This window comes from Dreissena polymorpha, chromosome 5, assembly GCF_020536995.1.
Source record: "Dreissena polymorpha isolate Duluth1 chromosome 5, UMN_Dpol_1.0, whole genome shotgun sequence".
In the NCBI taxonomy this organism is placed as follows: domain Eukaryota; kingdom Metazoa; phylum Mollusca; class Bivalvia; order Myida; family Dreissenidae; genus Dreissena; species Dreissena polymorpha.
Window position 1 is genome coordinate 104,229,573 of NC_068359.1, and position 14,318 is coordinate 104,243,890.

The 14,318-nt window shown below is 37.9% G+C and overlaps 2 protein-coding genes across 2 annotated transcripts; one reads left to right on the forward strand and one right to left on the reverse strand.

Moving 5' to 3' along the window:
* Positions 1 to 3,807: 3,807 nt before the first annotated feature.
* Positions 3,808 to 12,055, reverse strand: LOC127832393 (uncharacterized). The gene is made up of 4 exons (XM_052357860.1): positions 12,000 to 12,055; positions 11,238 to 11,688; positions 8,759 to 8,866; positions 3,808 to 7,635 (listed from the first exon to the last, which is right to left on the reverse strand). Exons 2-4 carry the CDS (start codon positions 11,679 to 11,681, stop codon positions 7,465 to 7,467), a joined length of 723 nt encoding a protein of 240 aa, XP_052213820.1. The 5' UTR covers positions 11,682 to 11,688; positions 12,000 to 12,055; the 3' UTR covers positions 3,808 to 7,464.
* Positions 4,107 to 6,303, forward strand: LOC127832390 (uncharacterized). Its single transcript, XM_052357856.1, has 2 exons — positions 4,107 to 4,189; positions 4,498 to 6,303. Exons 1-2 carry the CDS (start codon positions 4,175 to 4,177, stop codon positions 5,338 to 5,340), a joined length of 858 nt encoding a protein of 285 aa, XP_052213816.1. The 5' UTR covers positions 4,107 to 4,174; the 3' UTR covers positions 5,341 to 6,303.
* Positions 12,056 to 14,318: the final 2,263 nt, after the last annotated feature.

Genomic DNA, 14,318 nt, shown 5'->3' on the forward strand with positions numbered 1-14,318 from the left:
TTGGCAAATGTAGAATTTCATTGGAGGCAGGCACGTGTGTACACGGTGAATGCCAATGAAATAGGTCCCTGGTGTAATCGAATGTCATTCATAGATCTTTGATGTCATTTTGTAGTACAAGTATGTCTTGGCCAGATTTTAGGTAGTCGTGATTCCGAGTTAAAGCGCGTGCACGTTATCTATGGGCGTTTTCGTTGTGTCCGTGAATGGTGGATTGTCTTGAAATTGAAAACCGTGTACATAATCTAAGAACCCATTACATGACGTCATTTTAACACTTAATGATTGTCCGACACAAGTTATCGTCATGGTGATCAATACATTATTGTGTCGCGAAATCCATAACTGGTACCAATTGTGAAAAATGGTTACTTAAAAATATAACAATAAACGCCTTTGACGAATGTATATTTGGTTATTTACAGTAACATTGCTGCCCATACACTTTCTGACATCTAAGATCTATCAATAAACCTAGATCTTTGCTCACAACGAAACCAGCAAGAAGCTTTCCTGATTGGTGTTTGCCAGTCCATTCATCTGTAAATCGTCTTGTGTGAATGCACGTGACACTGGTTAACATTCATGGCTATGTCAAGGTAGGCAGAATCTGTGCATATATCGTGGACATCGATCTTGACCAGATCTCGGTAACATCCAGCTGCATTGCACATTCAGCTGACATCGCCTCCTGCAACTGAAAATATTTTAAGTCGCGTTTTCGGAAAAAGGGGCTTATTGCATGTGCGGAAATTAGCGTCCCAGATTAGCATTAGCTGTCCAAGCATAGCTATCATGGACGATACTTTTCTCTTTTCCGAAATTTCTCGATTAAAGGAAGTCTCTTCTAAACGAAATCCATTAAGGCAGAGAGTGTTATCCCTGATTAGAATAAGCCCCGTTTTCCAGAACTTGACTGGATTTTTGTGTAGAAGAGACATCTGATAGAAAGAAAAATTCCCCAAAAGCATTTTCTACAGGCTAATCTGGGATGACCCTTAACGTACGCACTCGCATTAAGCTCTGTTTTTCCGCAACGACTCCTTCCTCTCTGTTACTTATCGGTTCATGACTCCTTCCTCTCTGTTACTTATCGGTTCATGACTCCTTCCTCTCTGTTACTTATCAGTTCATGACTCCTTCCTCTCTGTTACTTATCGGTTCATGACTCCTTCCTCTCTGTTACTTATCGGTTCATGACTCCTTCCTCTCTGTTACTTATCGGTTCATGACTCCTTCCTCTCTGTTACTTATCGGTTCGTGACGAGACTATTCCTAATATAAACCAGACTTCACCAAGCGAATAAAAACGGAGCATATGTTGACCTATACACACAGGGAGCTACACATGTTGTTTGTAGAGGTCCCTGGTTGATCCAATAATTTAATAACTAAAACACATAGCAAGTTTAAATATAATTGACAAATGGTCTTTTAAGTGGTTCGGAGAAATGCGACTGGCATAATTGTTCTTTGCATGTAACAATTAAAAAGTTATCATAAGACGATAATATTGCCAATGTATTGTGTAACACAATTACCATTATTGCATTGATTTGATTATTCAAAGCATATTTCATTACATCGCATATCTTTTTAATTACATTTTAGTGATATATATATCATTATTTTATTGATAGGTAATTTATCATAAACATCTATACAGACACATTAAACATTGGCTTTAACGAATAATGTAAGCAATATTATCGCATTAATGTTCATCAACTCTTAGTCTTTATAGTGAGGTGTTGTTTCTTTGTTTAGGTTACCTCTATTCATTTCCAAATAAATGCCACTTGTTCGTAATCAAATCAAAACATCTACATGGTAAACAGATAAAAAGCGGTTGTTGACCTTTATCGCGGCAGATAAACATTGTTGATGTATGGAGATTGATTGCCACATTTTAATGTATATCATGAGTCGCGTTCTGAGAAAACTGGGCTTAATGCATGTGCGTAAAGTGTCATCCCAGATTAGCCTGTGCAGTCCGCACAGGCTAATCAGGGACGACACTTTCCGCTTAAATTGGATTTTTGCTAAGAAGATACTTCATTTAAACAAAAAATGTCATAAAAGCGGAAAGTGTCGGACTGCACAGGCTTACCTGGGACGACACTTTACGCACATGCATTATGCCCAGTTTTTTCAGAACGCTACTTTCATAATCAGTCATATTTCCGCCGTGAACTGACGGGTTTAGCCGATCTAAGTCGTTTACCAATAATTCAGTTCTTGATCTGCCAATAAACCAGACAATTAATATACTTCAGTATATTATCGGTAATACAAGTGGTTAAGCTAAATGTTTTCTGAAAACATGACGTATTGTCGACTTCACGTCGACGGACATACCTTCTTTCTAGGAAGCCAAATTTGGTTTGTGATGACAATATAGCCCATGAGTACGGAATCCGGATAGTGCCATCTATAATCTCGCACTTCTTTCATCAAGGGCGACACTAGACACACGAAGAGATATTTGATACTTTTTCTTGACAGTCGCAGCGACGCACGATATTTTTCTTGACAGTCGCGGCGACGCACGATATTTTTCTTGACAGTCGCGGCGACAACGATATATTTATTACAGCGATATTCGAACAGTACAAATATCGTGCGACGCCGCGACTGTCGCGCAAAATATCGCGTATCGCTTCGTGTGTCTTGTGTCGCGGTCTGAAATTAGACCGCGATACACGAGATTCGGCTAATATGGGCGATATTTGAAAAATCAAAAATATCGTGCGTCGCCGCGACTGTTACGCAAATTATCGTGTATCGCTTCGTGTGTCTAGTGTCGCCCTTTGAACGCGACACTAGACACACGAAGCGATACTGGATATTTTTCTTGACAGTCGCGACGACGCACGATAGTTTTCTTGACAGTCGCGGCGACGCACGATAGCTTCTTGACAGTCACGGCGACACGATATTTAACACGATATATCGCCTTTTGGGCTACCTACACAAGTATTGCTTCGTGTGTCTAGTGTCGTCTTGATGAAAGAAGTGCGAGATTGTAGATGGCACTATCCGGATTCCGTACATGAGCACAACGTGCTCAGATTGAGCTATCAGGATACCTTGATTTGCGTCGGGCTTTCAATAAGTCTAACCGTGAAAATTTCTTTCCAACGACATATACTTCTTCAATTATTAGTTATTGAACGGGAACAAGGTTGTTTTTTATACTGAAAACTCCCCAAAAAAACTTCTGCCCCCTAATGCAAAGCAGAATATAGGGAACACCTTAAAAAAATATAATCTTACACCGGCCCATGGCTTTCATATTTGGTATATAGAATAATGTTGGATCTTCTTCAAAGTTTGATCAAATTATGCACCTGGGGTCAATGGTGACTTATCGCTGCGGGTCACCAGTTTCAAATTGCCTTACATAGGGCCAACCTTAAAAAAATGTCTGAAATCGCAAAGCCCATGTCTTTCATATTTGGAGCACAGTTTCATCTGGAGGTTCTCTACATTCTTTGTTCAAATTATGCCCCTGGGGTACAAATGGCTTCGCCACGTGGGTCACCAGTTTTAAATTGACTAACATTGGGAAAACTTTTACAAATAAACTTGCACAAAACCGCAAAGCACATGCATTTCATATTTGTTATGTATCATCATTTTAAGATCCCCGAAGTCTGTAAAAAAAAGACACTGTGGTCAAAAGTGGCATTATTTCGGGGGTCACAAAGTTTATATTTATTGATCTGTTCAAATCATGCTCTTTGGGTACACCCTCAATGGGTTCCCTTTTTACATGTTTTTTTTAATTAATCACAACACAAAATGCAAATTTCACAAATATTATTTAGATAATATTCATGTAAACGCGGTTAACAAACAATGAATAAACGTAAAGTACCATAATAAAAACAGGTAATAACAATACATCAATTGTAATCAATAACAATACAACAATTGCAATAAGTATAAAATAGCTGAAATCAGTACAAAATTACTACAAACAATTAGGTTATCGAACTATCCGGTTGTACAACACGTCGCTACTTGTATGGTAGGTTCTGGTTGGTCCGTGGGTACTTGTTGAACCGTTGTCATAGAGATCGCGTGCAATCGATTATTCGTATGTTCGCACGCGCTGCAGTTCGTTCCGGCAATAAAGTTGGCACAGTTGGCGTTTGTTTTCCGGTCGAAAATGCGTCATAAACAGGTAAATATCGCAATTCACCACAATCCGTTGCATTTTTTTTCAAGAACACACACTTTTTCTACCTTCATATCGTTTCTAAGTAACACAAAATCCCATATTTATGAGTATTTTCATATACGTCGTCTGTTGACATTTTTTTCACAAATGACGGTCTGCGCATGCGCAAAGCACTTGCTGTAAATACGCTAAACATTTTCGGAGGTAACACTCTAGTAAATGTTGCCTTATCGTTTTCTAATTAAACTTTTGTAAAGAGATGATTTTTTTATCAATTTTAAATAAATGTTGTGTTTATTTATATTTTTCAGAAACAACCTATCAGATTGAAGATCCTGAAGCAGTATACCGCGGATACCATGCTGGCAGCTTATAAAGCTGTAAAAGAAAGTCACATGCCAGTAGATAGAGCAGCTGTGGCTTTTGGTGTTCCAAAACAAACATTACGGGACAGGGTTCTGAACAAAGTGAAAATAGGAGCAAAGAGGGGAAAGGATTCCTTGTTCACATTGGGCGAAGAGGAGCTGCTGGTAAACCATATTGAAACCCTGGCACAGGTGGGCTATGGTCTGAATCGCGCACAATTGATCGTTCTTGCCGGTGAACTTGCTGTAAAGCTTGGTAGGCGCAATTCAAATGCCAAGCTGAGTAATGTCTGGTACGATACCTTCTTGAAAAGATGGAATCATAGACTTAAGGTAATAAAACCAAGGGCCCTAACATCAACTCGGGCAGCAGGAGTGACGCAAGAACACATTGACAATTACTATTGTGAACTGAATGCTGTTCTTGAAAAGTATAATCTCAAGTCGAAACCACATCTGATCTACAATCTTGATGAGACTGGAATACAACCTGAACACAGGCCATCAAAAGTCATCACTGGTGTTTCGTCGAGTAAAACACAAGAAGTAACCTCGCCAAACACAGGCACCACTACCATAGTAGCCTGTGTAAATGCAGCAGGTACTGCTATACCACCCTACTATGTCTTCAAAGGGAAACGGACAAACGACAAGTTCATGAATAATGCAGCAGCTGGTGCAGCCTACACCATGTCAGACTCTGGGTGGGTGAATGGGGAAGTTCTCATGAAGTACCTCAATGAACACTTCTTGAAATTCGTACAAAGGGGATCTGGTGACAACATTTAACCCATCTTGTTGATTTATGATGGGCATTCATCACATGTGTCTCTCGACATTGTAAAGTGGGCCAGACAGCATCATGTGGTCCTTTTTGTTCTCCCACCACACAGTTCGCATGCCCTCCAACCATTGGACATAGCATGCTTCGGTCCATTCAAGGCCACATTCCACAGTGAGTGCCACTTATATATGGCAAAGGAAAGGGGTAGAATAATTACCAAGTATGAAATTGCAGAGTTGTAAGGAAAAGTCTACTTGAAATCAATGATACCAATCGCAATACAGGCTGGATTTAGAAAAGCAGGAATATTGCCGTTTGATGCAGCCAAGGTCCCTGTTGAGATGATTTTGCCATCGCAATCATTTCCGAAGAAGATTTGCAACACAGAAGCACCGAGAATGTCAATGAAAGAACTTTTAGATAACAAAATGATTGAGACGGCCCCAAAAACAACACAAGATATAACGAAACCAAATGAATTTCAGATCAAAGACACCATGCAAAAACCAAAATTGGGGGGGAAGCCCATTACTGAGGACGAGGTTTTCAATCAGATGATAGATTACCAACATGAAAAAAAAGAAATTAATAAAAAGGAAAAGACAAGGAAACAGGGAGACGGAAAGGAAAAACTGATGACCAGACACCGGGATGCAGTAAAGTACTGGTACACAAAAGAAAAATCGCTAAAGTTGTTGCTGAAGTTGTTGAAAGTGACAGTGACATGGATGATGATCCAGCCAACAACTGTTGCTGCATACCTGTTGCGTATGCAACAAGTTTTCTCCACCAGGAATGGGCAAGTGTGATGGGATAGTTTTCGTAAAATGGGCACAATGCACAGGTTGTGGACATTGGTGCCACCTTACGTTCTGTACAGAAATCAGAGTTGTAAGAAGGCATGCAGATTTCTTCTGCCCACATTGTCAGGACCGTGAATGTTGAATAACGAGGTTGTGGCCCATTCATGGTGGCGAAAAAATGTTGTAAACACAACAGTTGTTGGCTAGATCATTGGCCATAATTATGATTCTTTACTTGTAAATTCAATTTGTAAACATTCATATTAGATATGCGTTGAAGTTGATATTATCTGTTTCACTACCCAATGTTATTGTGACATAAAAAAATAATTTATTTTGAACCAAGATTGTTTTAATAATGTTATATAATGTTATAAAGATTAAATATTTAATGATGTTATTACTTATTTACATATTGTATATTATGAAAGATGTGCAATTGATATAATTGTTTAACTGTCCTTTGTTAATAATATTAAATACAATGAAATTGTTTACTTTAAAAACCATGGAGTTGATTATCATTTGTTTAAAACTTCAATTAGTACTCACAGTTCACTTCTATGCTAATGGCAATCACAAGAGAATGTAACCTCCTCTGTAATGTCTTTGTTAAGAGTGTTTACAGCATACAACTCTCTAAATTGGTACAGCCAATCAAAACCCACGAAACAACCGGAACCTTAGTTTCAAGCACGCAGTTTGACACCATCAACACAATCACTTATTTTGATGTTTAAAGACGATAAACATTTGGAAAAAAGCAACAAATCTTAAAGAAGAAAGGTTAATAATTATTTTCATAATGATTCATGGTCATATATTTATAAAATATTTGAGATGCAACATCTTTATAAAAATTACCCACGACTTAACCGGCATATAGCATAATTCCGGAGATACATTTTGCAGCGACCTAGTAGCTAGCTGAATTCTTCTTTGCATTTATTGACTAGACACCAATCCCAATATCATCGTCGGTCTATTCATTGCGTTTCTCTGCGCATTCCTAGATAGATGAGCGGAGCGTTATCAGCAGCCGTGGGTATCCGACGATGTCCCAATAATATATATCTGATAGTGCAGGTCGTACATGACGCTTCATTATTGAATGAACTCAAGCCGTCTTTGCACTTTGAAATAAACATTCATACAACCGTCACTATCCGTTCTGTTTAATGTCGATATTTCCCGTCACCCTGCGTCTTGATACGAGGTAGTTAATATTCACAAAAATGTTTCAATATATAAAGTTCACAAAATATCTAGTACTTCGGTTTATATATAACCACTGAGATACTTTTAAAAATAGTATTATAGTCATGATCAGCTGCTTCCGTTGCAACCGGAAAGGCATGGATGAAAAAGCGCTGAAAACTGTAGTGGACAGGAAGTCATGTGTGTTTCTAGTGCCTGTCGCGCCTCATCTCTTTCCTTTCGCACCTGGGCCAGTTCGGTCCTCAATTCTGCGTGCACAAGTTCCAGTCTCTGGCACTCCTGCAAAGCCAGCACAAACCGGTATTAACTGCATATAGGAGCGTCCGTGAATCAATAACAAATCTTAGAAGTGTACATGGGTTTCCAACCACAAATTTACGTGAATGGGAAAGAAGTACGCATGAGCTATAAAGATAACGCGAACACAAATATAGAAATACACAGTCACCGAAGTGTTTCGTTACTTATATACCGGTAGCTCCAATTACTGTAGAAGTTATATTTGGCATTTAAAGCTATTTAAAAGAACGCAAAGGTTCACATGCTAACAAAAAGACAATTTTCCCGATGTTTGTCACAGAATCGAACATTAAACCACTTCTGACTAATTAAGGGAAATACAATTCAGGACGCGGACACAAACTGAAAATTATAACAATTTCGTTACAAAAATAATCCGCATTACATTGTGTAGAAGATATTCGCTTAAATGACTTATAAAATAAATTAATGCATGTCAGTTTAAAAAACTGTTGTCGATTTTACAAACGGTTATTTTGATCATACATGAAAGTACTGATATACCAACATTCCGCGTTTAGTTTTCTTCTTGCGATATGTTATGTTTTATATAGCACGAACTGAACTATGCGATCAAGTGTTTGTCTTTGCGATTGTAAATTACGTTATATTATTACTATGCACCATGTACATAATTTGTAGGTGTTCCATTTGTTTGACAATGTTAACGTAATCTCTTTACACGATAACTATGTACATAATCATCCTTAACGTATTGTTCCACCTATCAAACGGGTTTATTGTTGTCGGTTAAATATACTCAATACTTATATCCGCCCTGACGTGTACCAAGTACAGTGTAAGATAGAGGACCAGGAAGGCAGTTGTCAATGCTCCGGATATAAACTAGTTCCTGGACGTACACAACTGCGGGTCGTTAGATACCTAACTAGTGATATACCTCATCCTCTTATATAGTTAAAAGTGTAATGAACGCAATGCACTTTTGTTTTTACGCAAACGAAGAGTTATTGAGGTTGGCAAATGCATGAAATCGACTTGAAAATATTGATTGATTTTACTTTTACTTTCAGATGTACAGCATAAGTTAATTTCTTAAAATCGAAAAACAAAAATGAAGTGTTTGGTTTCAATTACCGACCTTCTGCAGAGAGCTGGTCTGGTTTTTTTGTCTGTCCCGGAAGCGCCTTGCTGCCATGCGGTTTTGGACTCTTCGCTTGTCCACTTTCTCTTCCTCTTCCGGTGTTAACTGAAACAGGCGACATCGAAACCGAAAGGTATCACCAACACCCGAGGGCGCCATTAGGCAGGCGCGGAACAAACCTTAAGTAACAATTATGCGGGCACATGACACAGGGCACGGGAAGTGGAATGTACAAGAAAATGTGACTGGACTACCCATCTTCCTCAAACAAATACCACAATTGAATAAGACCTCTCTATTCCATTTACCTTTTTATTTATTGAAAAATCTAACTCGCAATTGCTATTGTAAACATTAATGAAACCAAATATTTCTTCAACCAATCTCAAAACAATAATCATCAATTTTTAAATAGAAGTAAAATATTCGAGAAAAATGTCAGTTAGTTTTGATTGGTCGGAGCGAGTTAATCGCGCAGATTGAAACGAATTGCTTTGCCATGCCACATTGATGCATTTATGACAGTTAATCCACTTCGGCTCACTAAAACAATTTCGTGCTTTAGAAATTGATTCACGGGAACAAAAATAGCTGAGTCATTTTTAGCTCATCTATTTTTTGAAAAAAAATTATGAGCTATTGTCATCACCTTGGCGTCGGCGTTGGCGTTGGCGTTGGCGTTGGCGTTGGCGTTGGCGTCGGCGTCCGGTTAAGTTTTGCGTTTAGGTCCACTTTTCTCAGAAAGTATCAATGCTATTGCATTCAAACTTGGTACACTTACTTACTATCATGAGGGGACTAGGCAGGCAAAGTTAGATAACTCTGGCGTGCATTTTGACAGAATTATGTGCCCTTTTTATACTTAAAAAATTGCAAATTTTGGTTAAGTTTTGCGTTTAGTTCCACTTTTCTCAGTAAGTATCAATGCTATTGCATTCAAACTTGGTACACTTACTTACTATCATGAAGGGACTGGGCAGGCAAAGTTAGATAACTCTGGCATGCATTTTGACAGAATTATGTGCCCTTTTTATACTTAGAAAATTGACAATTTTGGTTAAGTTTTGTGTTTAGGTCCATTTTATTCCTTAAGCATCAAAGCTATTGCTTTCATACTTGCAACACTTACTAACTATCATAAGGGGACTGTGCAGGCAAAGTAATGTAACTCTGACTGGCATTTTGACAGAATTATGTGCCCTTTTTATACTTAGAAAATTGAAAATTTGATTAAGTTTTGTGTTTAGGTCCACTTTATTCCTACAGTATCAAAGCTATTGCTTTCATACTTGCAAGATTTATGAACTATCATAAGGGGACGGTGCAGGCAAAGTTATGTAACTCTGACTGGCATTTGGACGGAATTATGGGCCCTTTATACTTAGAAAATTGAAAATTTGGTTAAGATTTATGTTTTGGTCACTTTACCCCTAAAGTATCATAGATATTGCTTTCATACTTGGAACACTCACAAACTATCATAAGGGTACAGTAAAAGGACAAGTTGCATAACTCTGGTTGTCATTGTTACGGAATTATGGCCCTTTTTTGACTTAGTAACTTTTAATATATGGTTAAATTTTGTGTTTCGATCCACTCGAAGTATCAAGGCTATTGCTTTCAAACTTCAAATACTTACATGCTATCATGAGGTTACTGTACCTGGCAACTTGAATTTTACTTTGACCTTTGAATGACCTTGACTCTCAAGGTCAAATTATTAAATTTTGCTAAAATTGCCATAACTTCTTTATTTATGATTAGATTTGATTGATACTTTGATGAAACTACTCTTACCTGACATACCACAATAGACTTCACCCAAACCATCCCCCGTGCCCTCCCCCCCCCTCCCCCCCCTCCCCCCCCCCCTAATTTTTTTTTTTTTTTTTTTTTTTTTTTATAAGATCATCTCACAAATGACCACCACACCCTCACACTATACCCCCACCCCACCCCCCCACCCCCCCCCCCCAAATTTTTTTTTTGATTTTTTTTTTTTTTTTTTTTTTTTTTTAAGATCATCTCACAAATTATCACCACACCCTCACACTATACCCCCCCCCCCCGATTTTTTTATTTTTTTATTTTTTTTTCGCTTTTTTGGAAGATAATGTAATAAATGTCCACAACCCCACACTATACACCCCTCTTCACTCCACTCCTCCCTCCTTTGTGATTGAAAATGAGAGTCCCTTCACCTTTAAAAAGAAAATAGATGAGCGGTCTGCACCCGCAAGGCGGTGCTCTTGTTAAAATACCGGTTAGTTAATTTCCACTTAATAAATTGACTACCAGTAAATATACTTTTCGACCTTGAATAAATAAACTTTTGTAATGACTTGTGTTATTGTAACTTGTATTTAAATATTCATATAAATTCAGATCTACATTGAAACAGTTAGTTTTCTGCAGAAATGGCGGTTCTGCCTTTTTTGAAAAACATCAAAAACAACAACACCAAACAAATATTTACCTGGTAGGACGGCGGTTGGGTGAATTCCACTTTCAGTTCCCCCTTGCCCTCTTTCAAACGTTTAGACTGAATGGCGAATTTAAGCTCCTCCTTAACACATGGCAACAATCCTGTGTCCAGACAGGGGGTACTTGTTAGCTCCACTCGTTCACTTTGCTCCAGGAAGTCTAGCGCATCAACTCCGGTTGGCCCGGTGACGATTGAGCCGTAGTCGGAAGGAGTGTGGCCGCACTGGATCCTGTCGGCGTCAGTATCATAACCAGTACCAGCCCAAACGTGGCCGTCTGGAGCCGCCGCACTGAAAGTCGATTTCATGGGGAAATCCGCGAAAGTCCCGGAAGCGTCCAACACCATTCCGCTCAGGAACGTGGGCATTACCTGCGCTGATATGTCTTCTTCCATCGTCAAAAATACGTTCAACCTGGGATTCAGCTGGCACAGCATGTTCTGTCTTTATCGAGCACAAAAAGCGAAAGTTAAGTGACGACATTATTTTCTATCCGCTTATGTATTTTTTAAGTACATATTCTTAGAAATGACATGCCCTTTTTCGAAAATCACGATGCAGATCGAATTGTTTGTACAATTGTATTTTGTATGATCGACTGATACACATTTACGAAATACAACCGTAATGGATACTCTTAAAATTTAAACTTTTTTTTAAAAATAAGTTAACATTTTTCTAAATAAGTACAAAATTTCTTTTTTTTATTTATTTCAGAACAGTTTGGAATTTAATTATCATAACAATGCACGTACGAAATTTAAGTGTAATTTATAAACAGTTGTCGAATATTGAACTTGATTCATTTCACCAGATAGTAAAATTGCTTTATATAGAAGTTTTTCGTGTAATATCTTTAAATAGATGTACATTATTAGTACATTACAGCAAACGAGGTTTTCCAAAATGAACTGAATGCGCCTGGACATGAATTCGGAAGTGTAGGTGTTGACATGGTGTAGAATACTGTACATGATTATGATCAGCGGGTAGATCGCTGTAGATAACATTTTAGTGTGGATGCTAACATTTATCCATTAAACGCATTTAATAAGGAACCAAAATATGTCCGTTTAAACAAGCAAATCAACACTTCGGAATAAGTAAAAATGAAAAAAATATCGACTCATCTAAAAATAATCGTCAATCGAAATCGGCAAAAAAATGTTTAAATAAGCTTTTAAAAACTCACGCTTTTCATTTATAATTTGGAAAATATGTGTAATAATAGGAAAGCGTTTAAAATACGCTTTTCATCAGCAGTCTGAGTGGGCCAGCAGGGCGAGGTAGATATTGCATTTTTTTGTCTATTATTCGAATCCCGCTAAAGAATAGTGTTTATTAGCTTTTTTTCAGCTCACCTGAGCACAACGTACTCATTGTAAGCTTCTGTAATCGCATTTTGTCCGTCGTTCGTCGTGTGTTTGTTTCGTGTAATTGCCTTGCTTAGACTGTATGTATTGTCCTTTCTTCATGAAACTTGATCAGAGAATTTTCCCAATAATATATTGGCCGAGTTCGAAAATAGGCCATGTGAGATCAACAATTCGGTCACTATGTCAAATTAAAGAAAATATTTGTTACAATACAAATGTAACAATTGCAGTCCATTCGCCGAGAAACTTAGTCTGAATATGTTCTAAATATACATCGCCCGTTCTTAATAAGTACATTTACATGTGGGCTGAAATTAATAAAAATATAGAAGAACCTTAGAAAAGTTAAGGCGTGTTTATTCAACTCTAAAAAAGCTTTTTAAAAATATTTCCTCTAATGATATAGCGGGAATAATATGCTTGCTATAAGCAGATGACGTCGCGAATTCGTTCAAATTGTTTTCAAACGTAAACAACAAATAAACTGTATTGCTACATTTTATGAAAAGATAGCATTTGAAATCATTTTGAACAAAACATGAATTATTGTTTTTTTAGAAATGGTGGGACTCTTAGATAAAACGAAGTTTGAACATTTACAGGTTATTCTAAATTTAACAAAGTTTTATTTACTTCTTAATTATCCGGGTTATCTGCATTACAAAAATTAGCAGCACAGGCGCAGAAAAAAAGTATTGCGTTCCTTAACAACGATTTCGGACATTTTGTAGCTTAAATTTGTTTATCTCTACGTTTCGCTATAGTCAAACATATTTTATGGTGTGCTGCTGAAATTTGAGGAATACTTAACGCTATCAAATTGAACGTGTGCAAACATTGTTTTGTCGGCAAATAATGTTTAATAATTCTGATAATAATTTGCATCCTTCTGGGTGAAAGTGGACGATTACAGTAATGCGTAAAGGAGCCCATACACCAAACACGTTCTTAGACAGTTCGACCATGTTCTGAAGAAAATGCAGAACGGGATGTAAACTTGCTTGAACGTGTAGTTTTGGTCAGAAAAAAAAACTACAATGTGATTGAATGACGTTCATGCGCGCTACGTGCAGCTAGTCCCTATCCCGTCCTATCCCGTTGCCAGTCCGTCTTTATCCAGTTCAAATTGGGTCAATTTTCCCATTGTCCCCGTTGGTTTACCGTTTCCAGTCAGACCGAGCCCGTCCTCAGCCAGTTCGATCACGTTCGCACGCAGTTCTTCTTTATGCGTTGTGCAGTGGTAACTCGTTCAAAGGCAGTTCTTACTCCGTCCCACTACGTTCTTAGTACGTTTAGGACGTAGCTGCAGCCACAGTTCGAGCAAGTTTAGTCACATTTTTCAGAACGTTCTTCGAACGTAGTCGGTTTATCGGGGGTATAATATATCATCCCAAATGTATAAAATACTAGCGAAAATTATTGTGAAGTCAATTAGTCGATTTGTCGCCGGACGGTGAAAAAGCGTGCAGCCGTATAATTTCGGTCCGTGACAGATAGCCGCATACTTTGTATAAAATGTTTTAATCCTGGGGTGATGAAAGTAGAATATTTTGGGAAACAGAACTTGAACAATTGTTCTGTACCTATGGGTGGGGTAAGCTTGGATCAGACATAAATGTTTTACCTAGTGTATGACGGGGTATCCATGAAAACAAGAACAACCGTAAATGAATAAGTATTATATATATTCAACTATTG